This window comes from Ictalurus furcatus, chromosome 13, assembly GCF_023375685.1.
Source record: "Ictalurus furcatus strain D&B chromosome 13, Billie_1.0, whole genome shotgun sequence".
In the NCBI taxonomy this organism is placed as follows: Eukaryota; Metazoa; Chordata; class Actinopteri; order Siluriformes; family Ictaluridae; genus Ictalurus; species Ictalurus furcatus.
Genome location: NC_071267.1, coordinates 15,342,449 through 15,365,539, shown reverse-complemented (window position 1 = coordinate 15,365,539; position 23,091 = coordinate 15,342,449). Strand labels below are relative to the sequence as shown.

General features: G+C 38.8%; 1 protein-coding gene across 3 annotated transcripts; it reads left to right on the top strand.

The window, feature by feature from the left end:
- The first annotated feature begins 8,631 nt into the window (after positions 1 to 8,631).
- On the top strand, positions 8,632 to 22,817 carry aldh18a1 (aldehyde dehydrogenase 18 family, member A1). 3 transcript variants are annotated; one of them, XM_053640128.1, is made up of 18 exons: positions 8,632 to 8,774; positions 11,263 to 11,372; positions 12,993 to 13,144; positions 13,333 to 13,482; positions 13,617 to 13,721; positions 14,689 to 14,847; positions 16,572 to 16,662; positions 17,210 to 17,334; positions 17,439 to 17,583; positions 17,675 to 17,748; positions 17,887 to 17,986; positions 18,444 to 18,664; positions 18,822 to 18,959; positions 19,772 to 19,967; positions 20,074 to 20,195; positions 20,321 to 20,507; positions 21,119 to 21,214; positions 21,487 to 22,817. In XM_053640128.1, exons 2-18 carry the CDS (start codon positions 11,282 to 11,284, stop codon positions 21,681 to 21,683), a joined length of 2,349 nt encoding a protein of 782 aa, XP_053496103.1. In that variant the 5' UTR covers positions 8,632 to 8,774; positions 11,263 to 11,281; the 3' UTR covers positions 21,684 to 22,817. The 3 variants fall into 3 exon arrangements, with proteins under 3 accessions (XP_053496103.1, XP_053496102.1, XP_053496101.1); XM_053640127.1 differs by having other exon boundaries at positions 12,924 to 13,144; positions 14,689 to 14,841; XM_053640126.1 differs by having other exon boundaries at positions 12,924 to 13,144.
- The last annotated feature ends 274 nt before the right edge of the window (positions 22,818 to 23,091 follow it).

The window sequence follows — 23,091 nt, the reverse complement described above, 5'->3', positions numbered from 1 at the left end:
GGCTGACTTCTGAGCCAAGCTTTCATCAATCACAAAAGCATGTTTGTTTGTTTGTTTGTTTTCAAACTGTTTTTACACAGGAAATATACTAAACGCTATGCTAAAAATATTTATTGTAAAAATCTGTCTTCAAGATTACATTACAGCCATTGTCCATGTATGTTGGTTCTCTGCTTTCATTGTGGGTAATGTCCTGAGGGAAGAGAGAGGACATAAAGAGTGTTGACACTAGATAGTGTTGGGAGCACACAGGAAAGGCAGGTTTAGCGTGGAGTTTCATATAATGAAAGAAAATTTTGTGTACCTCATCTTTCTACTCCTATGTATTGTAGCGACTGTTACTTATTCTCTTGTTTATATTAAGGGGTCATTAACAGCAACTTGCAAACAGAGAAACATTGAACAAACTATACAGATAAAAGGCACATTTTCTTGCATCAGCATTTTCAGTTCCCAAGTAAAATAGAAGGCCACGTGTAGCGTCTAAGAAGGAAACATGAAAAGGGAAACATTAGTTTCACTCTTTGTAATAAGCATTTTTTCATTTGTAAGTCGCTTTGGATAAAAGCGTCTGTTTAATGAATAAATGTAATGTAAACGTACGCATCATCTAAGTTTAAACCTTACAATGAAGAGTGCTTACAGCAGAGTGCTAAAAGTATGTATACCCTTTGAAAAAAAAAGAAACTAGACAAAGAACTGTAATTTTTTCCTTCATTATTACAAGTAATATTATTTATTATACCACAAAATGGTTGAATTCTAGCATCAGAAAGTGTGCATTCATTTTCTATAACAGCATGGTTCTGACAGTCCTTCCATCTGTGACAGTTTCTTTGTAACATGAGGTTTTTTTGTCTTATTAACTTCAATAGAGAGATGAAGAGAGGCTGGTGAGGGGAAAAGCTCTTGATACCTGCTATAACGTAAGTAATGGTTAAAAATGGTGACATTACTTTCATAATCAAATAAAATATTTTAATTGTTGGTGAAATGACTGTGAGGAATAACACACTTAAAATGATTTTCTCCTAGCAGCATGTTCCCTCACGTGTTATTCCTTAAATATTTTTTCTTTTTATATATTTGACAATATTCATTTTAAAAAAAGGAACCCATAATCCAACACATCATCCTGAATGGATCTTTTAAGGTTTTAGTCAGGTCTTTAAACCAAGAGGTCCATGGCAAAGCAACTGCTGATTTTGAAATATGTTAATTTATTTTCTTTATCTTAAAAAAAAATGTTACTGTACAAGTACATTTGGGGATATTGCAGTAAGTAGCATTTCCGCCTCATAGATTTAGTGTCCCCAGTTTTATCCTGAGCTTTAGTTACTGTCTGTATGGAGTTTCTGTGCAAGTTCTCCCCGTTTCTGTGTGGGATTCCTCTGGGATATCCAGTTTTCTTCCCACTTCCCATAAAACATGCTAGTAGGTGTGAATGTGTGTGTGCATGCCACCCTGAAATGGTCTGGCTTTCCATCCCTGGTGTATTCCCACCTGATTCCACCGTGACCCTGATAAGGATAAAGCAGTTATTGAATGTGAGAGAGCAAGTGAGTGAGTGAGAGCGAGAGAGTGAATGAGTGAGAGAGTGAGTGAGAGAGAGAGAGAGTGAGAGAGAGTGTGTGAATGAGAGAGAGCGTGAGTGAGTGAGAGAGAGAGTGAGAGAGTGAGTGAGAGAGTGAGAGAGTGAGTGAGAGAGTGAGTGAGTGTGAGAGTGAGTGAGAGAGAGAGTGAGTGAGTAAAAGAGAGTGAGTGAGAGATTTAGTGAGGGAGAGAGTGAGTGAGAGAGTGAGTGAATGAGAGAAAGTGTGCGTGAGAGAGAGAGAATGTGAGTGAGTGAGAGACTGATTGAGTGCAAGAGAGAGAGTGAGAGAGCGAAAGAGGGGGCGAGTGAGTGAGTGAGTGCAAGAGAGAGTGAGAGAGAATGTGAGAGAGTGAGAGACTGAGTGAGAGAGAGAGTGAGTGCAAGAGAGAGAGAGTGAGAGTGAGTGAGAGAGAGAGTCAGAGAGAGTGAGAGTGAGTGTGAGAGAGTGAGAGAGAGAGAGAGAGTGGGCAAGTGAGTTCATTTTGATTCAAAAACAATGGGGAATGTAAAATTTTGCACTCAACTGTAATAGACGTGAACTTAGAGCTGGAATATATAGTTATCATTATCAGTATCAAATTATCATATAGTTTTCATTATCATTAGTCAATAATAATCCATAATAATTATTGGAAACAAGTATAGTCTTTGACTTAAAAATGGTTTTACTTCTATAACGTGAATAAGAGACAGTCTAATATCTGTGTTCATTTGAGAACTGTGGAACAGAGGCCTGCATAGATCTGTCATTATGGCATTTTTAGAATGATGAGAATTCATGGAATCATGGAAATGATGTTAAAGGACATGGTCATACAGAAAGGCACATGAGTGACCTCACATATTTAGAACACACTTAGTGTCTCTGTGGCACCAAATGCATAATTCATAAAACTCATGTCCACCCAGCTTCCTTCTGGCGAAAACATATGGACTCTAAAAGGGGAACAGACTTAACCTCTTTAATTACTGTCAGATATCCCTAGGATAAAGTGTTTGGATCACACAAACATAAATAATGTACCACATATTGTTCTCTCTTAGCACGATTTGCTGTAATGACATCAGCATATGGCCAATTTGTTTATGTGTCAGTTGTTTATGGTCACAAATAAAAGCATCTGCACTGTGGGGTGAAACAGTCAAAATTTTACTGGTACTGGTATTTTTTTTAAGTCTTGTTCTCTGTTCTTGCAACCTGGGTTTGTGGATGTTCACTATTTATTTCAATCCAGTTAACGTCCTACCAACTACTAACTAAATACAACTCAATTAATTGTTTTATCCATAACAAATAAGGACAAACAACTAGTGTGTTATTACACGCAGAACATCATCTAACAATAGTATCAATAGCTAAATAAAATAGCCTATTAGAGTTGCCAAATCACTGAGATGAAGAATTCTCAGATATAAATGCTTTGCCCTAGGGTACTTCACACCAAAACGAAAAAAAAAAAATTCTAATTTTTTAGTTGTGCATCTCACAGAAAAGATACATGATCCAGCAATTCACACCATGCCCCTCATGTCCATGAGACATGATTCTTCAATGATTCTTACCACTTTCCATACACTAAACTATAGTTTAAATGAATATACAGTACTGTAGCTGCATGTGGTTATCTTCAGATTCCAAGCACTCTTTGTATGTAAAATTAACCCCCCGTAGTGGATAATCAGTGCTATCAGTGGTTAAATAGAATACTAGCAGGTAGCTCGATGGATATAACATTCAAATTTTATGACATCTAATCCTGATGCCTACTAAAAGATGATTGACTGATGGCAGCCATTGCTTTTCAACCAAGCAAGTGAGCAATGGGAAGACAACTACAGATTGGACATGTGGTTCAAGAGTAGGGATGTAACCAAATACATCATTCCTAACACACAGATAATGTGCTCCAAGCAGATACAAATAGAAATAAGATAAGATAAGAATAGCAGCCACACTATTTGTGGTTTTCTTCATTCATTTGCTGGTTGATGGTTGTGGCGGAACTCCAGACCCAAGCTTGAGAGGCGGATTTCCCTTGGCCCTGGCCTTCTACGCACAATGTGTGTCCACTGGTTGTAGATTGATTGCAATGCCATGTTTGCTGCTTTCATCAATGGGAGGGAACTTTCATCTACTCTGCACTGTTTGCACTGTTTAGTACAATTGTTCTAAGTGGTTTAGGGGCTGCTAGAGACTTTGTGCTGCGATGCGCCTGTGCTCACTTTGTGTTCTGCTTGTGAAAATACTACTTCAGTTTATTTCCTTTTTAAAATGTCACCCTGTCAATTCCCAGCAGAGTCACCACTCCATGTTGCCCACACAAACCATGCACTGTGCACAGCAAGGGTCTAGAAAAAAAATGATTAAATGATTTTCTAAAAACAGGATGTTGTTTGTCATTCTTCATTGTTATTAAATGCACTAACCAGATACATATAATGGCATTGCACACCTAACCACACCTCTTAATTCTGCATTTATTTAAACCCTGCCCCTTATTATAATTATTCTGCTCTTCACCCGGTTGCCACAGATGGTCAGAAGAATGGGAAAAATATATAAAGCAGAGATCGTATGCCATTATAATTGCCGCAATAATAGTTGTTACCCTCTCCTTTTTTTCTTTCAAAAATAAGCTTTTACATTTTAGCCAATTAGTGTCTTCCAGTGTAGACATATTGACTTGCATGATGTCCAAAAAAAATGCATTATTCTAATATTTCTTTCCCCAGAAGTTCTGCACACAATAAAGTCATACCAATTGTACATTACATGTACACTAGCTGAATCCGTTAGTCTCAAAGAGATGTCTCAGAAAAGAAGAGGTCTGGGAGGTGTTGTACACTGCTGTCTTTTAATCTACAATGCAGCTACCTTTAACTCTTGTTGTACATTTGGTGACTGGAATGACCATATACTAGAAAGCTGAATGCTAATTACTGTGCTAAATAACAATGCATGGCAAGTAGTTAGTGAGACTTTTTATAGGCTTATGGCTACATGTTTACATTTCGTGATGAATTTTATTTATTTATGACACAAAAGTGCACTGCATTCTTTTAGTATATGTGTCAGTTATTTACACTATATACACTTTTTCCTTCACATTCCTATTTCAGAAAAAGTCATTCATCTGAATTTGCATCAGATTAATCATCATTGGCAGGATTAGTCTACATACTCTTAATGTAATTACTGACCATAAGACAACTCCAGGATGCCGCCGGAAATCTCAAAGAAGAAACTACTGGCATGTCTCATAATACAATATATTTTGAACGCTGCTATTTTGTGGTGAGCATCCTGATTGCCCCAAGGGTCTCTGTGGTTGTTTAGTTTGATTACAGTAGGAAATAGTCCTGGCTGTTTTTATCTTAGAACGTATGTGATAAATTAATTTGTGTGAGGAGACACACTACAAGTTAAACACTTTTAAATAAGAAATGTCTCCACACCTCTAGGTATCCCACTTCAGGTTATCCCTTGAAACACACACACACACACACACACACACACACACACACACACACACACACAGACACAGACGCACACACTGGCATATAATTTAGTAGCTTTGAACCCCTGGTGGCTGGTGAGGGAGTGATGAATAATCTATTGAACAGGTTATTAAAAACAACAATAGCCTCCATGCCCTTCACATCAGAAACAACCTGAAACCTCTTTAAAAGACACAGCTCTTCATTCCCATGGTGAGAGCCAATTTTACTTGCTTTTATCCACTAATCTAAAACCACAGTCACCACATTCTTACAGCCACAATCTTTATTATGCTTTAAAATCCTGTTACACTGCAACACAAATCAAACACATACCACAGTCCGTACACGGTGAGTCAAGTTGAGCTGATATGGTCAGGCTGGTTGAATATTGTGTAGCACACGCACACACACACACACACACACACACACACACACACAAACTTTTTTTAAATATAAAATTGTATTCCTGTTGGGTATTCTGGATATTTGATCCCCACAGAGATATAAAAACATGCCTACACACAGACACACACAGAGACAGTGACATGTGGCAAGCAGTAGACTAAGAGTCCATGCTTTCTGGTACGCTTACGGCTGCATTACGTTAACATAATGACTATAACAGGCCTCCCCAGAACGTGTAACTAAGTAACTGCAGACTGGAACGTGGATGAACTCTGTGGGAACATCTGGGTGAGATCTCTTCAAGGAGGCATTCTTAACAAACATCAGGGTCCGGTCTAATGGCCTGCACTTTAAGCTTAGCAGTTCCAAAGCGCTTTACACTGTGTCTCATTCACCCATTCACACACATACTCACACACCAATGGTAGCAGAGCTGCCATGCAAGGCAGTAACTTGCCATCAGGAGCAACTTGGGGTTTAGTGTCTTGCTTCGGTGTGTGGAGTCATGTGGGCCAGGAATTGAACCGCCAACCCTACGATTAGTGGACAACCTGCTCTACTACCTGAGCCACAGCCTCCTCTTTTCCTGTACGACTGGTGTAGCCTACTGTACTCTGCAAGGAAACAAACTGCATGACTAAATGGAAATAAAGAATTGTTTTTCTTAGACTTTTCTATTTGCTTGCACTGCCCCCTGGAGTTTGAAAGTGCTTTTCTTTGCCATGTGGTTGCTGTACGTACAGCATTAGCACAGAAAATATGGGTTAACTAAAGTTACAAAGCCTATCTGATACATTCCATGTTGGTAAAAGATTATATACACTAAATAGGCTATATAATAGTCAAAATAGCATAAACTATAATATGACTATAATACAATAACTTGGTTCTATATTAATATTGGTCTTTGTTTTAATTCGATTTTATTCTTTCTTTTTTTTTCCTCCCCAAAATTTTGCCACAAAGTTTGAAGCACACAATTGTATAGGGTGTATTTTTTATGCTGGAGCTTTAAGAATTCCCCTTCACTGGAACTAATAACCCCAAACTTGTTCCAGCATGACAATGTCGCTGTGCACAAAGCGTGGTCCACGAAGACATGGCTTGCTAAGGTTGGTACTTACATGAGAACATGATTGGCCTGCATAGAGCTCTGACCTTAACCCCACTGAACAGCTTTGGGAGGAATTGGAATGACAAGCTTTTCACCTGACATCAGTGCCTGACCTCACTAATACTCTTGTGGCTGAATGAGCAAATCCCCCAAACTACACTCCAAAATCTAGTGGAAAGCCTTCACATAAGAGTTGAGGTAATTATATCAGCAAAGGGGGAACAACTGCATATTAATGCTCATGGCTGTGGAACGGGATGTTCAAGGACAGATTGGGGTGTAATGGTTAGGTGTCTGCATATAGTGTATGTTTGGGAATTAAGCCCAATAAGTGTCTGATTTAACACAGATCGGTGTGGCTCGATGTCATCTGGATTGGTACAGTGAATGTGCATGACGTTTTTTTGTTGTTGGTGTATGATGCATCAGTGCCACCAGCACATCATGAACATCATGATGATGTATGATATGATCATCATGCATATTGGATGAAGTTGCTCTTCATTTACTTCATAAGCCTGGAGTCAACTTTATCATGACATGACAGAGTATAATCTTGACTGACTAGAGGTTCTGCCTGCCACCATGTTGTTTCCTTTTTATTCTAAGATCCTTTAGCTTATCACTAATAAATATAGTTTTTTTTCCGGGTGTGATAGGCTAATGTGTGGTAATAATATTACACACCCTTGTATGTGAACAGTGTAGGCTACAATCTTTTTTTTTTCATGTAATCATAATCATATCTCATGTCATTATCCAAATAATATGGAAAAAATAAGCCCACTCAAATGGCTTGTGAATTAAAGAATAGAAATCCCTTCATGAAAATATGCAGTGTATGGAAAATATCATGTTACCCATTTAAATGTGAAATATTTGTGATACTGTTATCAATAACACTGACTTTACGCTACCTATGCACCCATGAATATTTGAACAATTAAGTGAAGTGAAGCACACCACACACACACACAACAACCAAACAAACAAACAAACAAAAACAATAATCCAATATAACAGCTGTCTTTCCACTCCCTCACACAGTCGAGGCCAGGAGCAGCTGATCTCCAGCACGCATTCTTTATTTATGACAAGGTTATAAGGTTGTCAGGGTTGCCAGATCTGCGCCCCTAAGCAGCCATATGACCGTTCAGAACTCACATAACCCTCTCAAACCATGTACACTGGCTTAAATCACATTTTGGGCCAAACCATCTGTTATACAAAGTAACAAGAGGAAACGCATTTTAATATTAAAATAGCCGAGTCATTTTCCCAAAGGTCACAATGATGTCTCGTGTTATGTATTTATTATTATTATTATTATTATTATTATTATTATTACAAGAAATGTCTTATCCCTAGTGCCACAACTGTTAATTTAAAAGAATTAACCGTAATGTATGTTTTAAAAAAATAAATAAAATAAAATAAAATAAACGCGGCATGAGTTCAAAAGACTCCATGATGCCGCCGGAAACCGCAACCCTGGTAATACTGCTTAGTTTCCACGTAGATGGTTAACGGCTGTTATATTTCCACACCCGTATTCCGATAAATCCTGCATTCTGCATAATGATTGGCTAACAGTCTAAACAAGCAGCTCGCTGATTGGGAAGTGGCATGACTCAACCGGGATGTACTTCATTTCATTTCAAATTAGACTAAGAAAAATAATCAAATAAAATGAACGTTTTTATATGGACATAAAATCGTAAATGTCCTACTTATTTCCAGAGACTGCCTGTAGAGTAGAAGTTGGGCGCTCCATAGTGACAATATAAACTCTCTCAGTGCTTCACAGCAAACTAGAGCTAAATAAAATGATTGCTACAGTCAAGTAAGACCGTAAAAGGCCTAAATACTTTTTTGTGATAAATTTGGTCTTCTGTTTACACGTTTGCCTCGTTTAAGTTAATATGCTTACTACGGCAATATGAATGATTTCTTAAGTGTCCAGTTGAAGAGCTGCATGTCGTATCCAATCGTATAACAGGAGGCAGGGTTATACAGAATGCGGGTGTGATAACATGCGGATGTCAACACGGCTGAAAGTTGCAGCAGCAGCGGTGGAGAGTTGATGTGGCACTCGCAGCGGGTTGTAGACAGACAGTAAACTTGAACCGGATACCGACGTGAAATTGTTTAGCAACCTGGGTATGTAAGAACGCATAATGTGTAGATGTAAGCTGTTAGCGTTAGTGTGAGCTGATGCAGTTAGCAGCCTGAGTGTGTTGTGTTGTGTTGTGTTGTGTTGTGTTGGAGTGGAGTGGAGTGTGTAAGAGAAGCATGTGGCGGTGTGTGTTTCTGCTACCACATGCTTGCTGAGCTCATGTCCAGAACTCCTGCATCATTACACTGTTTCACGCATTAAACCTCTTATAAGCGGTGGGCCTTTAGCCGGAGTGGTTTTAAACAGGTGTTATGTGAACTGGTAGTTAGTTAAACAGGTTGTTGTAGCTATCTAGCTAAGCGTTATCTATCAATCTATCTAACTATCTATGTAACTAGCTAAGCTAACGTTATCCTTTAGCTGAAATCCTGCGGGACCTACAGTAAGATGCTAGTTATAAGCTAGCTGACTGTTTATGAGCATGTGTACAGTATGAGTGGTGATGACGCTATAAACTGACAGATATTTGTGACAGATTTGGATCAATAGTCAGGCTGCAGCTTTACTTCCGCATGGGAGCTGAGAGGAAATGAAGCGTGTGTCATTATCACAGTGCTGTAGTGGAGCTGGAGCTGGTAGGCTGTGTGTCAGGGCTGCTGGAGTAAAAGTGCTGTCTCTTTACTCCAGTAAGTAAAATACTGGTCGGTCTGACATTGAATTTCCTCCTTCTGAACATGTTCAAGATTTACATTTACGTTTTATGGCATTTGGCAGACGTCCTTATCCAGATTGACTTACATTTATCTCATTTATACAACTGAGCAATTGAAGGTTAAGGGCCTTGCCCAAGGGCCCAACAGTGGTAGCTTGGGGCTTGAACTCCTGAAATCCTGAACTCTGGACATTCTGATCAGTAAACCGGAGCATTTAACCACTGAGCCACCACTGCCCGCTCAAAGCCAGCTCAAAGCCAGCTCAAGTCTTTCTATGTAGACTAAATTACAGAAGTGAAATAATAAGAAGAGGAGAGGGATTAAAGAAACACTTTTTAGAGGCTTAAAAAAAAACAATAATAACAAGCATGTCTTTAGTGTATCTGTGATTACCATGATGATGAATTTAGAAATATTCCCCTGCTCTCACAAAAAAGAATGTGAAACGTCCATTTACTCGACTTATTTGTAAATGAAATGAAATGAAATGAAATGTACTTTACATACTGGAACACTGACATTTTTGTGACATGTTTAGTGATTCAGGTGTTAGTTTGTTGGTTGGCACTGTGCTATTCCTGTGAGAAAGCTGGTCTTCCCAAAATAGTAGCTACATAGTAAAATAGTAGCTGTTTGTCTCCATCCTAGCCCAAATTCTTCTTCCCCATCAAATCCCCATCAAAAGTGTCATAATATGTTGCATGAAATGAATCGTGTTGTTAATTTTCCAACAAGAATTTAAATGCTGTCTGCTGCTGAAGTCACGGGGAGACACTGCGGTTACATTGATGCCTAATAGTAAAAAAAAAAAAAAAACTCAATAATTTAAAAAAAAAAAAGGGATAACAGTCAGGTTTTGCTGTGCGTTCCTGAAAACAAAACAAGAGTTTCTTATCTCACTCAACATTTTCTAATCATGTCATTTTAATGTCCTGTTAATGAGAAGTCCAATGTAGAAGTAGTGGAGACAGCAAACGCTGGACTCCAAGTGCCAGAAGGCAAAGCAACTATAAGACGGACAGATGTGCTGAGTTACATCAGAGACTCGGTTCATCAGTTCCCTTAGGTAGAGATCAAGTCAGAGCTAATTCTCATTACTACTATCAGCAGGTAATTATACTGCATTGTGGGTAATATAGGAGAACTTTGATAAACATTTGATGAAAGAGATTTAAACTATAAAAGAAAGTCAACTCCTTATTTCTAAAACATGCTCAAACATAATATAATGTTGAAGATCACACGTTAATTATTAAGATTAATATTTAACTCGTTCAGAGGGAAAAAATAGATTTATGCATCACTAACTTGGTCAGCGTAGCTTAAATTTAACATAGAAGGCACTTAGTTTTGGCCTGATCACACAAGGATACAAAACAAAACTTCAGGATTGCATAAGTAGCTGGAGTTACTTTTTAACGTATTGTTTAATATATTGTTGGAAAATTGGATGAAACATCTTTCTGTAAAAATAGTCCCATCTCTGAAAGGCCAGATTATAGAAATTGAGAGCTTCGTTTCCAAATGTGTTTGACTGGAAAATTGTGAAAGGAAAAAAATTATTGAACGCTCCAAAAAGTTCCCAAACGCTGACCTCAAGCCAAGTGGTTTTCCATCCTTCTCTTAGTACAGAGAAACCTTGTCCATGGGAATCCCACACACACACACACACACACACACACCATACACCCCAATTGATGCATTTGATCAAGACTACATTATAAAACGTTAAAGCATTCCTTTTAAGGATGTATTTAAATATCTACAAATGTTATATATGAATCAGTGCTAAGGCCTGTGCTTGCTATATGTTTTGCAGTGTAAAGGACGTGTTCAGCATGTTGCTGCAGAGACTGTCTCTGTGTTCCCGGCTCTCTGTGGGCCCAAAAACCCTCCACAGCTTCACAAGATCTGTTTCTCTCGGGAAAAGTGAGTTTCCACCACATGTGTCTCAGCCTCTAGCATACAGTTGCAATCAAAATGATTCAACCCCCATTGCAAGTCAGGTTTATTGTCAGTTTACAGACTTTCAGCTGTTTGCAATGAACAACTCAAACAAAAGCAATTGAAATAGTTCAACACAACGAATGCTTTAAGTAGTTTCCCCAGATTCAACTGAAAATGCAACTTATAATGATTTCTCCAGTTTCAAAATTATTCAACCACCTGAATAGAATCCTTCACAACAGCACAAATATGCAAAACGGGTGTTGTCTCAAGCACACCTGATGTAACTTATCAAGAGCTTCATTATTTGCAGCAGGTGTGCTTGAGCTGGAACACATGAAATACTTGAACTGGCTAAGGGTAAAGAATATATGAAATACCTGGACAGGGACAACAAACCTGATTTGCAATTTGGGATTGAATAATTTTGATTGCAACTGTAGGAGATAACATGAGAGTTTTTATTACAACTATTGCTATAATATTCCTAGAATATTGTTAGACTATCCTTGTGAATGTTTAGTTGAGAATAAATACCCAGTTTTGTTTCTCCTTTTTGTCTGTTTTATTCTTTTTTTTACTTGATTACATTTTTTCATTCACTGGCTTTCGTGCTCTGCTCTGAGTTCTGTGCTGTCAGCACTGGGGCTGTTGTTTGGCTTTGCTGATGTGGCAGCTTTAACGTTGTCGTTAGGTTTCATTGACTGGGACGGATGGTTGGTGTTTGGGTGTGTGTGTGGTATGTCGGTGAATTTGAGCAAACTGCAGAAAGTCATGACTTTTTAGCAGCTGTGACATTTAGCCTTTTATATCTCATATGTTTGTCTCAAATGCATCTTCATGGACCAATTCTGATCATTGTCTGTAGCAGGGTTGCCAAATTGGCCACAGGAAACCTGATGTTATTTCAGTACTATCCCCAAATATAATGTTAAATACGGTGCTCTGATTTTTGTGTATATGTCATACTAAATAGTTTTAGATCTTCAAATGAAATGCATAACAAAATCAACCATTGAGAGCTCTATTGAACTTGAACAGTGTTCACAGGGCTATAAACTCAAATATATAAATTTGTGTCCCTGTATAGCAGTTAGCTTTTGTGGTTTTTAGAACTTGTCCCAACAGACAGGTGTTTCAAGCTGACAGCCCTGTATTTCACATGCGGTCCAAACATGATCTGATCACCCAAGATGGAAGTTAAAACCAGGCCTAAGTGGGGTGATAGTGTATAAAGGTACAGTGGATTGTATAGCTGGAGCATTATCAGTTGCTGGTGGACCACTTTACAGCTCCACAATCTTGCAATTTCTGCCTGTCCCATTCCATATGTTCCAGCTAATGATCCACTGATCCACAGCATGCCAACAGCTGTCTCCACATATGTCATTAATTTTGACACTATATACATTGCCCCTAATCAGATTCCTGCACATCTGTTTACTAACATACTTTTCCCTTACCTTGTCCTCATCGTTTCACTGCATGCCATTTCTCCTCACTGGCTCCTTCCCTGGGTCTCTCTCCCACCAGATCCCTCTACCTCTCCATCTATCAGATGCCATGCTGTGCGTCACTGGAGTAACGTGCCTTTTCTTACAGTGCCGCTGGCGCGTGCCCATGGTAAGTCGTTCGCACACCGTGGTGAACTGCGACAGGCCAAACGGATCGTGGTGAAGTTAGGCAGCGCTGTGGTAACTCGAGGCGATGAATGTGGCCTCGCGCTCGGGAGACTTGCCTCTATTGTGGAACAGGTAAGAGAGATCAGAGTTGATCGTCATTTTATGGTGATAATCAGTTTGGTTATAGCTTGTCATTGTGCAAGCATTAATGGCAAACTCACAATACAACAGTATTACACAATAGTCCATGGCTCTGTAAATTTTGGACATTGTATCCCCTACTGATTGTATGTATTTGGTTTTATTTGTGGTCTTTTAAGGTGGCAATGCTTCAGAACCAAGGTAGAGAAATGATGATTGTCACAAGCGGAGCTGTAGCATTTGGGAAACAGAGACTGAGGCATGAGATTCTTCTCTCTCAGAGCGTCAGACAAGCCCTTCATTCAGGACAGAATCAACTTAAAGACATGGTGAGCACAACCATATTAAGCCAGTTATTCCCATCAGACACCATTTAACAGTTTAATGAATTTATATTACAGTTGTTGATGTACTGAAGTGTTAATGTTGAATGACCAGAACAGAACTGTGTTTTCATCTGCAGTCACTGCCTGTTCTGGAGGCAAGGGCGTGTGCTGCTGCAGGACAGAGTGGACTGATGGCACTATATGAGGCCATGTTCACTCAGTACAGCACGTGCACAGCACAGGTACACACACACACACACACACACACACACACACACACACACACACACACACACACACACACACACACAAAGTATGATTAGATGATGTAGCTTCGAGCCAAATGTATAGGGAATCAATCATGGATGTTAACACACATACATCGATTAAAGGAATAAACCTCCATTTTCTTTTTACCTCCACAGACAATAATTTAATCACTTTCCATTGTACATTTTAAAATTAAAAAAAAGAAACCTCATTACCGACAACTTATTAATGGAAGTCCAAGGGCAGGTTGTGAATTCCATCAATACAGATGGAATTCACATCTTTATCCACATGTTGTGACTCTCGCACAAGTTCAGAACTATAACAATTAAGATCTTTTTATAACAATTAACATGAGCCTGACATGATAGTCTTAGGAAAACTGTTCTAATGTAGCTTACATCCAACTTTCAGACATTAGAATTATGCAGTAAATAGGAGTAATACATATTGAAATAAAACTACTTTTAGTTTTAGTTGTTAGAAACGCAATCTACAAATAACTGCACCTTTATTTGTATTATAGGTCCGTTGAGTAAACAAGTTTTCTGTTCTTTTCTCAGTACGGAAAAACCTGTCGTATTATTGTTCACACATATACTGCTGATATGATGCAGGGTTTGTACAAGATGCTTGAAGTGTTTGAATTTGACTGAAATTTAAGTACTGGAGAACCTTGAAAATAGCCATTTTTAACTAGTTGTGCTTAAAAATTGCTTGAATTATTTAAAAAATAAATACAAAATCGCTAAAAAATGTAGTGTTTGTATTCGTGTTCTATCAAAAATAATCCTTTCACTAAAACACTGACTCCGCACTAGGTTAGTTCAATAGTCCCACATTTAACTGTAATTCTCACTTTGTCTATTATTACTTAATTATTTTTTTTTCTAATTATTATTCTAGTCTTATACATGAAATGTCCTTTTTCCTTTCCAGATCTTGGTCACAAACTTGGACTTCCACGATGACCAGAAGAGACGAAATCTGAACAGCACGCTGCACGAACTTCTGCGTATGAACATCGTGCCCATCATCAACACTAATGATGCAGTGGTGCCTCCCCCAGAGCCCAACAGTGATCTGCAGGGGGTAAATGTGGGTATAGAGGCGAGAGGTCCTGAAGGGATGAGGGGCTGGCAGAATACCCTGAATCCCCCCACTGGCCTGTGAGAGCTGCATGCAGGGAGGGTGCTATTAACACACATGCATGCTGTGAACCAGAGGCTATGAGACACTTGAGCTCAGTGGAGTACATGGACACAGCTTGACTTTCCTCTTATTTCTTGCATTTCCATGGAAATATAGTGCCCTCCACTAATATTGGCACCCTTGGAAAATATGAGCAAAGAAGGCTGTGAAAAATTGTCGTTATTTATCACCTTTTGATATTTTGTAAAAAAAAAAAAAAAAAAAAAAAAAAAAATCACAAAAATACTCTGCTGTCATGGATATCAAACAATTGCAAACACAACACAGGTTTATCCAAAAAATAACTTTGTTAAATATAGGTGTGCCACAATTATCGGCACCCTTTTAGTCCGCACTTCCCTTTGCCAAGATAACAGCTCTGAGTCTTCTCCTATAATGCCTGATGAGGTTGGAAAATACATGACCAGGGATCTGAGACCATTCCTCCATACAGAATGTCTCCAGATTCTTCAAACGCTGGTGTTTATTGCCAAAAAGCTCTGTTTTGGTTTCATCTGACCATAGAACCCGATCCCATTTGAAGTTCCAGTCGTGTCTGGCAAACTGAAGACGCTTGAGTTTGTTTTTGGATGAGAGTAGAGGCTTTTTTTCTTGAAACCCTTCCAAACAACTTGTTGTGATGTAGGTGACTTTGGATTGTAGTTTTGGAGACTTTCTGACCCCAAGATGCAACTGACTTCTGCAATTCTCCAGGTGTGATCCTTGAGATTTTTTTTGGTCACACAAACCAGTGCATTCATACCACTTCAACCACTTCACAGTGCATTGAGACAATATAGACACACGTCCAATTCCAGGTTGATTCATAACATTTCCAGCTGACTGGAACTTCTTAATTATTGCCCTGATGGTGGAAATACGGAAATGTGTACATTTTCAATGCTTTTCTTATAGCTACTTCTCATTTTGTGAAGCTCAACAATCTTTTGCCGCACATCGCAGATATATTCCGTGGTCTTCCCATTGTTATGAATGATTAAGGGATTTATTATCATTATTATATATTTATACCCCTGTGGAACAGGAAATCATGGTTGAACAATTTCCTGTTCCTAGTCACCCAGGTGTACTAAAAAAACTTTAAAATATCAATGGGAATATATTTCAAATATATTTTTCTCATATGAATTCATAGGGGTGCCAGTAATTGTTGCACACCTATATTTAACAAAGATTTTTTTTGAAAATCTGTGTTGTGTTTGCAATTGTTTGATATCCATGAGAGCAGAGTATTTTTTCTGAATTTTTTTTATCAAAAGGTTAAACAATAAAGCCAATTTTTCACAGCTTTCTTTGCTCATATTTACCAAGGGTGGCAATAATAGTGGAGGACAATGTATGCTAACTAACATCGTTATTTCCTATATTGTACTGTTTCTTGTGCTCTGCATTCCTGTCTGCATGCGGTCATACAGTGGCTATGGTCGTCTACCATAGTCCTCTCGGAGGATATCATGGTTAATGTGCTTATTGCTGATGGCATAAAGGGCTTAAATGCACTTTTGAAAACTTCCTGTTGCATTTGTTAGTATATTGCAAAAGGTTTCTAATCTTTTCTAGTTTATCCCACGTTTTGGATTTGTCATATATTCCCTTTTATCACATCACAGGTCATCAGCATCAAGGACAATGACAGTTTAGCAGCACGGCTTGCAGTGGAGATGAGAGTAGATCTCCTCATTGCTCTCTCTGATGTACAAGGTAAGAAATGAATATGTCATTAGTGCTGTATTTAAGTTATGGGTTTTATTAAAGGCTATTTAAGAACCCTCCTGTTTCATGGTGCTGTTTCATGGTGTAATCTTGTGGTCTTTTTTTTTCTGTTTTTTTCTTTTGGTCACATGAGAGCACTACCAAAGTAGAAAAAGAATGCAGAATGATGTAAAGCTTTTTTTCTCTTTTTAAAAAAAAAAAAAAATAAAAAATTAACCTCCTGACCATTAAGGTTACAGACTGTCTCCCAGTTTGCAACCTTAATGGTCAGGAGCTTAAAAAAATTTTTTTTTTAGTAAGAAAATCATGACAAAGTTGGAAAATATTAAGGATATTTAGGATGTGTTGCATCCAAAATATTTCAGCTCCTGTGCTAGGACTGGTAGGAGTGTTTTTTAAAAAATAATAATAAAAATAATAATAATAAAAATTAAAAGGGCATCCAGCAGACACTTTTTCTGTTTAAAATGAAATGGCCAAGCTTAAAGATAACCTTAGCCAGTCTTTTGTCTAATCTTGCCTCTGCCTCTGACAGGTCTTTATGACAGCCCTCCTGGGTCTGATGATGCTAAATTAATCGATACTTTCTACCCCGGAGACCAGCAGTCTATAACATATGGCACCAAATCCAGGGTTGGAATCGGCGGAATGGAAGCTAAGGTATGACTGTAATCTCTGACTGCGTTCATTGTTTGATTCAGGAGTACAGGCCAGTTTTCCATCATTTAAAATCATTAATGATGTACTGACCACATGTGTCACAGGTGAAAGCTGCTCTATGGGCTCTTCAGGGGGGCACATCTGTAGTCATCGCTAATGGCACTGACCCTAAAGTCACAGGCCATGTCATCACAGACATTGTAGAGGGCAAGAAATTGGGCACCTTCTTTTCTGAGGTCAAGCCTGCTGGTATGTAAACATTTTAACATGTGTACTCTGCTGGCTTCATCTGTCAGAGGATGTGGTGGTGATGTTTCTACTACTGTTATCAATGTGACAGGGCCCACAGTGGAGCAGCAGACAGAAATGGCTCGCATTGCAGGGAGGACACTAGCGTCTCTTCTTCCAGAGCAGGTATTATAGCCTTCTCTCATGATGCTGATGATATGTTGACTGTTTTGAGATTAGGTCTTGGGGTCAAATTTAAGGCTCTGTTAATGAAGAGTAAGAAGAAGAATGTGTCCCTTCAACCTGTAATGTTTCCTCTCTCAGAGGAGTGAGATCATTTATGCCATGGCTGACCTTCTGACTGAGAAGAGAGATGAAATTCTGTCAGCTAATAAGAAGGACATGGAGCTTGCTGGAAACTCGGGTATATTGGATCATGTCATATATTGTATTAACCCTAACATATAGGCCCTGTCCCAAATGGATACTCTTGAGTCTTGTTGTCCTCCTCTAAGTTGTCCCCAAGTTGCCTCTGATGTGTGAGGCCAGAGAGTGTAAAAGTTCTATACCATACAATATTTGGATCACCACTTCACCATGTTTTAGTTGTCCTAATGGAATACATTAAGCCTAGTGTTTTATCATAACGGATGAAATTGAAATTAAATCGGCAAATGGTAATTCTGCAGAAAAAAAATAACATAGGATATCAAAAGAAAAAATTTGAGCACCCATTTGAATCCCAAAATGTAAATATGGCCTGGCAGACTTTGCAGATGTGGACTGTGAGACTGCAGCTTTGCTATTTGAGAGATCGTGTTACAAGTAGATGAATCGCCTTACTGTTTTTTTTACAGTATGTCTTATTTTACATGTTACAGGGCGTATGCCTCCTGCCTTGCTCAAGCGGCTGAGTTTGTCAACAGCTAAACTGAACAGTCTGGCCATCGGCCTGCGTCAGATTGCAGTGTCCTCTCAGGACAGTGTGGGAAAAGTACTGCGCAGAACCCGTGTGGCCAACAACCTAGAGCTGGAGCAGATCACAGTGCCCATTGGGGTACTACTCGTCATCTTCGAATCACGTCCAGACTGCCTGCCTCAGGTCTCACTTCTTTCTCGTGCACACATACAATGACGCATATAATTGACACTATTGCCATTTTATATCATGTTCAGTTAGTTTAGTTGCTTGTTCTGTGTATTATCCATTTGGTGTTTCTTATATTTTTTTTATGTTGAAAATGTGTTTTCCCATGAAGGTGTCTGCATTAGCTATTGCTAGTGGGAATGCTTTGCTGCTGAAGGGAGGAAAGGAGGCAGCTAACACCAACCATGTCTTACATGAGCTAGCGCAGGAGGCTCTGTCTATACATGGTATCAGAGACGCCATCCAACTGGTAAGATTCCAGGGTTTAAAAGAAAAAAATTATTATGTATTATCCCTCTTAGTTATTTATACATATAAATATGTTTTCATACGAGAGTTTGGTTTTTGTATAGAACCATGGCTGACCTTTCATGTTATAGGGCACCATAATACACAATAAAAGCCAAAAGTCATACTGCCTGAGCCCATAATATACTGTGATGTGCATCTTTTTCAGTGTTTCTGCTATTTAAGTTACTTAATACTCTGGGAGCTGCTATATAGATTCGGTACTTAAAACTAACAAGTGCTTTAAAATGAACTGGAAGTGTGTTCTAGTGTTGGGTAAAATGTAACATATTCTACATCACAGGTAATTGAGATATTTAATACATCAGCACTGACTGAAAAAAAAACAGCTAAATTGACTCAGGATTCACTTGCATCTTTCTTTTCCTGTGCTTTGAAGATGCACTTTGAAAATTGAAAAATGTTAGCACTGCTCCTTAGGCAGTGGCATTTTAAGGACTTTGAGGACAGGTGTCAAAGCAGCTTTCCAAAACGTCATCACAGCATAGCACTGACTTCACTGACTTCAGCCTTTTGGGAATCTGAATTGACAATAGAGCAGCTTCTTTTTTCCTGTTATATGATGGCATCTTGAAGCATGCTTAACTGAAGATGTAGCATCTATATATATTTTTCTAATGTGTGTTTTATGGAAATATGTAGAAGTATCAGGAGGTTGCAGTATGACAGCCAAGTGGCTTAATGTTGCTGGGTATCAAATGATGCAATGTCACTAGATCTCTAAATATTTATGGATTGTGTGTTGTACTGTAGGTAAGCACACGTGAGGAGGTGGAAGACTTGTGTCGGCTGGAGAAGATGATTGATCTAATCATTCCCCGTGGTTCGTCTCAGCTGGTCAGAGATATTCAGCGGGCTGCTAAAGGCATTCCTGTACTGGGTCACAGTGAGGGCATCTGCCATGTCTATGTCGACCATGAGGCCAGCATAGACAAAGTCGTAAAAATTGGTGAGCATGAGAGTGTTCTTATGTAAAATAATGATAAACATGTAGTGATTAAAGTGTTTTAATAATCATTAGTTTGATGTGCAGTGTTGTCTTTTTCTTCCTGCAGTCAGAGACTCGAAATGCGATTACCCTGCAGCCTGCAATGCTATGGAAACCCTGCTAGTTCACAGAGATGTGCTTCGGACCCCGCTGTTTGATCAGATCATTGACCTGCTGAGAACAGAACAGGTAATTCTGTGCAGACCATGAATATTGTAATATTGTATTGGGATTGTAGTGGCATCAGTGTGCAGTGGACTGGCAAGTTGTTGCATGTAGTTCTTATTTCCTCTTTAATAACTTTCCATATGCAGGTGAAGATACACGCTGGCCCCAAGTTTGCATCATACCTGACCTTCAGCCCATCTGAGGTGAAGTCGTTGCGTACAGAGTATGGGGATTTGGAGTGCTGCATAGAGGTGGTAGACAGCATGCACGAGGCAGTGGATCACATTCATAAATATGGCAGCTCCCACACAGATGTGATTATCACAGAGAATGGTAAAGTTCCTGCTCTCTGCAGCCAGTTAGCTCATTTCCTTTTTGTATGCTGTCCTGGAATAATGCAATATACATAAATAACAATGAAAAATAGGATGTATTTGTGCGACAAGCATGCCATCTTGTGGTAATGATGGTATTTACAGTTTATAATAAGTTACCACAATAATATTGTGGCAAATAAAGTAATCAATATTTTTCCTTAAGAAGGATGTATATAGTTTTATGTACCCCGAGATGCCAGTTCAGTCATTTATAAAATATTATTTTTAACTGACAGCTCAGTGTAAATGTACACCTGTGTTGCTGGTGTATAGAGTATATGCTGGTTTATAGAGTATGTGGCTGTGGTAGCTTAATGGTTAAGATGTTGGACTACTGTTTGGAAGACTGTGAGTTCAAATCCCAGCGATTGGGTCCTTGTGCGAGGCCCTTAACCCCCGTAACTGCTCAGCTGTATAAATGAGATAAATGTGAGTTGCTCTGGATAAGGGTGTCTGCCACATGCCATAAAATGTAAATGTATACCAACTGAAAAAAAGGCCTATGTTTTAGATTAATCATGCACTGTAGTGTGACCGTTTGCTTGATTTTCACACCTCATTTTTCAGAGGAGACAGCAGAGCAGTTCCTGCAGTTGGTGGACAGTGCCTGTGTCTTCTGGAATGCCAGTTCACGGTTTGCTGATGGATATCGCTTTGGTCTTGGTAATACCAGTTGTCATGTATGCCTTACTGACGACACTGATAAAACCAGTTTCTGAGAGTTTGTTTTGCAAAGCTAACCTGCTTTGAATTGGTTAAATGACACTCAGTATTTATATTGCATTAGTATAGACTCCAAGTTTAAAACATTTGTTGATCAGTCCAAACATGCAGCGAGGGGGACACGCTATCTGATTAACAAACAGGACAATGTTTCACAATAACTCATAGCAGTAGTACATTTTTGATGTTCAGGACCTTTTTGTCTCTTCTAGGTGCAGAGGTTGGTATCAGCACTGCTCGTATCCATGCTCGTGGACCCGTAGGCCTGGAGGGGCTTCTTACCACCAAGTGGGTTCTGCGAGGAGATGGCCAAACAGCTGCAGACTTTTCTGAGCAAGGCAGTATGAAGTTTCTGCATGAGAATCTGCCTGTTGGACAGCCCCAAACTGTACATAGAACCTCCAACTAGAGCCAGTCAAAAATAAATCCCTTTCAAGATGCACAGCATCCACTACTCAAAAGAATCCTACAGGGATACTGGGAATTTATAATCTGAAAACATAACAAGGAATAAGAAGACTAAAAGTCAATACTTTAAGATTTGAACAGCTGGTGTAATGCTCCAATTCTGTTCAGTTTTCTTCTTCAGAATTTACCAGTTGATTTTAAAATCTCAGAAGTTATATTAACTCTCCCCTGGATGTTGTAGGTCACATATTGAAAGCATTAAAAGCACCGAACTATTTAGTCATTGCTAGGCAACATTTCCTCTAGCTACAGGTGGGTAACAAATTAAAGGGAAAAATAAATGCCATGCTTGTGCTGGCAAGTTCTTCTGACTGATCACCTTTATCCGGTGATGAAACATTTCTATCTTTATGGGAGTGGTCTCTTCCAGGATGACAATGTCCCTATTCACAGGGCATGAGGGCTCACTGGATGAGTATGAAAATGATGTAAGTCATATGCTATGAACTTCACTCATTAAATTTCAACCCAATTAAACACTTGTGAGAGATTTTGGACCTACATGTTGGGCTGCGTGCTCAGCCACCAGCATCAAAACACTGACTGAGATATTATCTTTTGGAAGAATGGTGTTCATCCCACTAATACAGTCTTGTACTAGACTTGCAGAAGTTTTGCCAAGGTACACTGAAACTGTACTGGTGGCTTATGTTGGCCTTAACACCTTATTAAGAACATTATTTTTTTTCCTTTACTTTGTCACTTGTCTGTATCTTGTGAGATTTAGCCTTCTTGTTGAGACATGCAGATATGTGGTTCCATACAATATTAGAGTTATAAGACAAGTATTAGGTGGAGCAAAATTAAAACCTTAAGCTCCAAATAGTGTTGTCTATTAAATCATGCATAGACTTATATGTATCTGTGAACCGCTGAATTTCAGGCTAAGCACAATTACTGTAGATCTTGTGCACAATTCTGTATCTTGGAGAACTATTTCCCCCCATTTATGGGAAGTTGTAATGCTTTTGCTTTGTGCTGAAATGCAAAAATGGTTTTATATTGTAAATCTAAAAACTGAACAAGTGCATCACCGCCTTGAGTTACTGTCTCACATTAGAAAGATTGGACAAAGTCTAAATGGTGTGGTCCTTTTGTACCAATTGTATATTATTTCATATGACAGTGGTTTTGTATTATTTTGGAGATTTATCAAAACTATCCTTCTGGTTTTCACCTTCTTATGGCTAAATGGTTAAAAATCACACTTTTTTAAAAAAAAAATTATTTTTATAAAACTTACCAGTGATCAGTGTGTTTTAAAACAATAAACACTACAGACTCAAACTCAAAAAGGAAACTTAAAGACTTTGCGGTGACTGGCATTTCCTGCTTACTATGTTGCACTG

Coding starts and splice junctions, on each gene's coding strand:
- aldh18a1 (XM_053640126.1), top strand. CDS start 11,282: ATGTTGCTGCAGAGACTGTCTCTGTGTTCCCGGCTCTCTGTGGGCCCA. Junction 14,848..16,571: donor GTGATCTGCAGGGGGTAAAT/GTGGGTATAGAG, acceptor ATCACATCACAG/GTCATCAGCATCAAGGACAA. Junction 18,960..19,771: donor TCAGAGACGCCATCCAACTG/GTAAGATTCCAG, acceptor GTTGTACTGTAG/GTAAGCACACGTGAGGAGGT.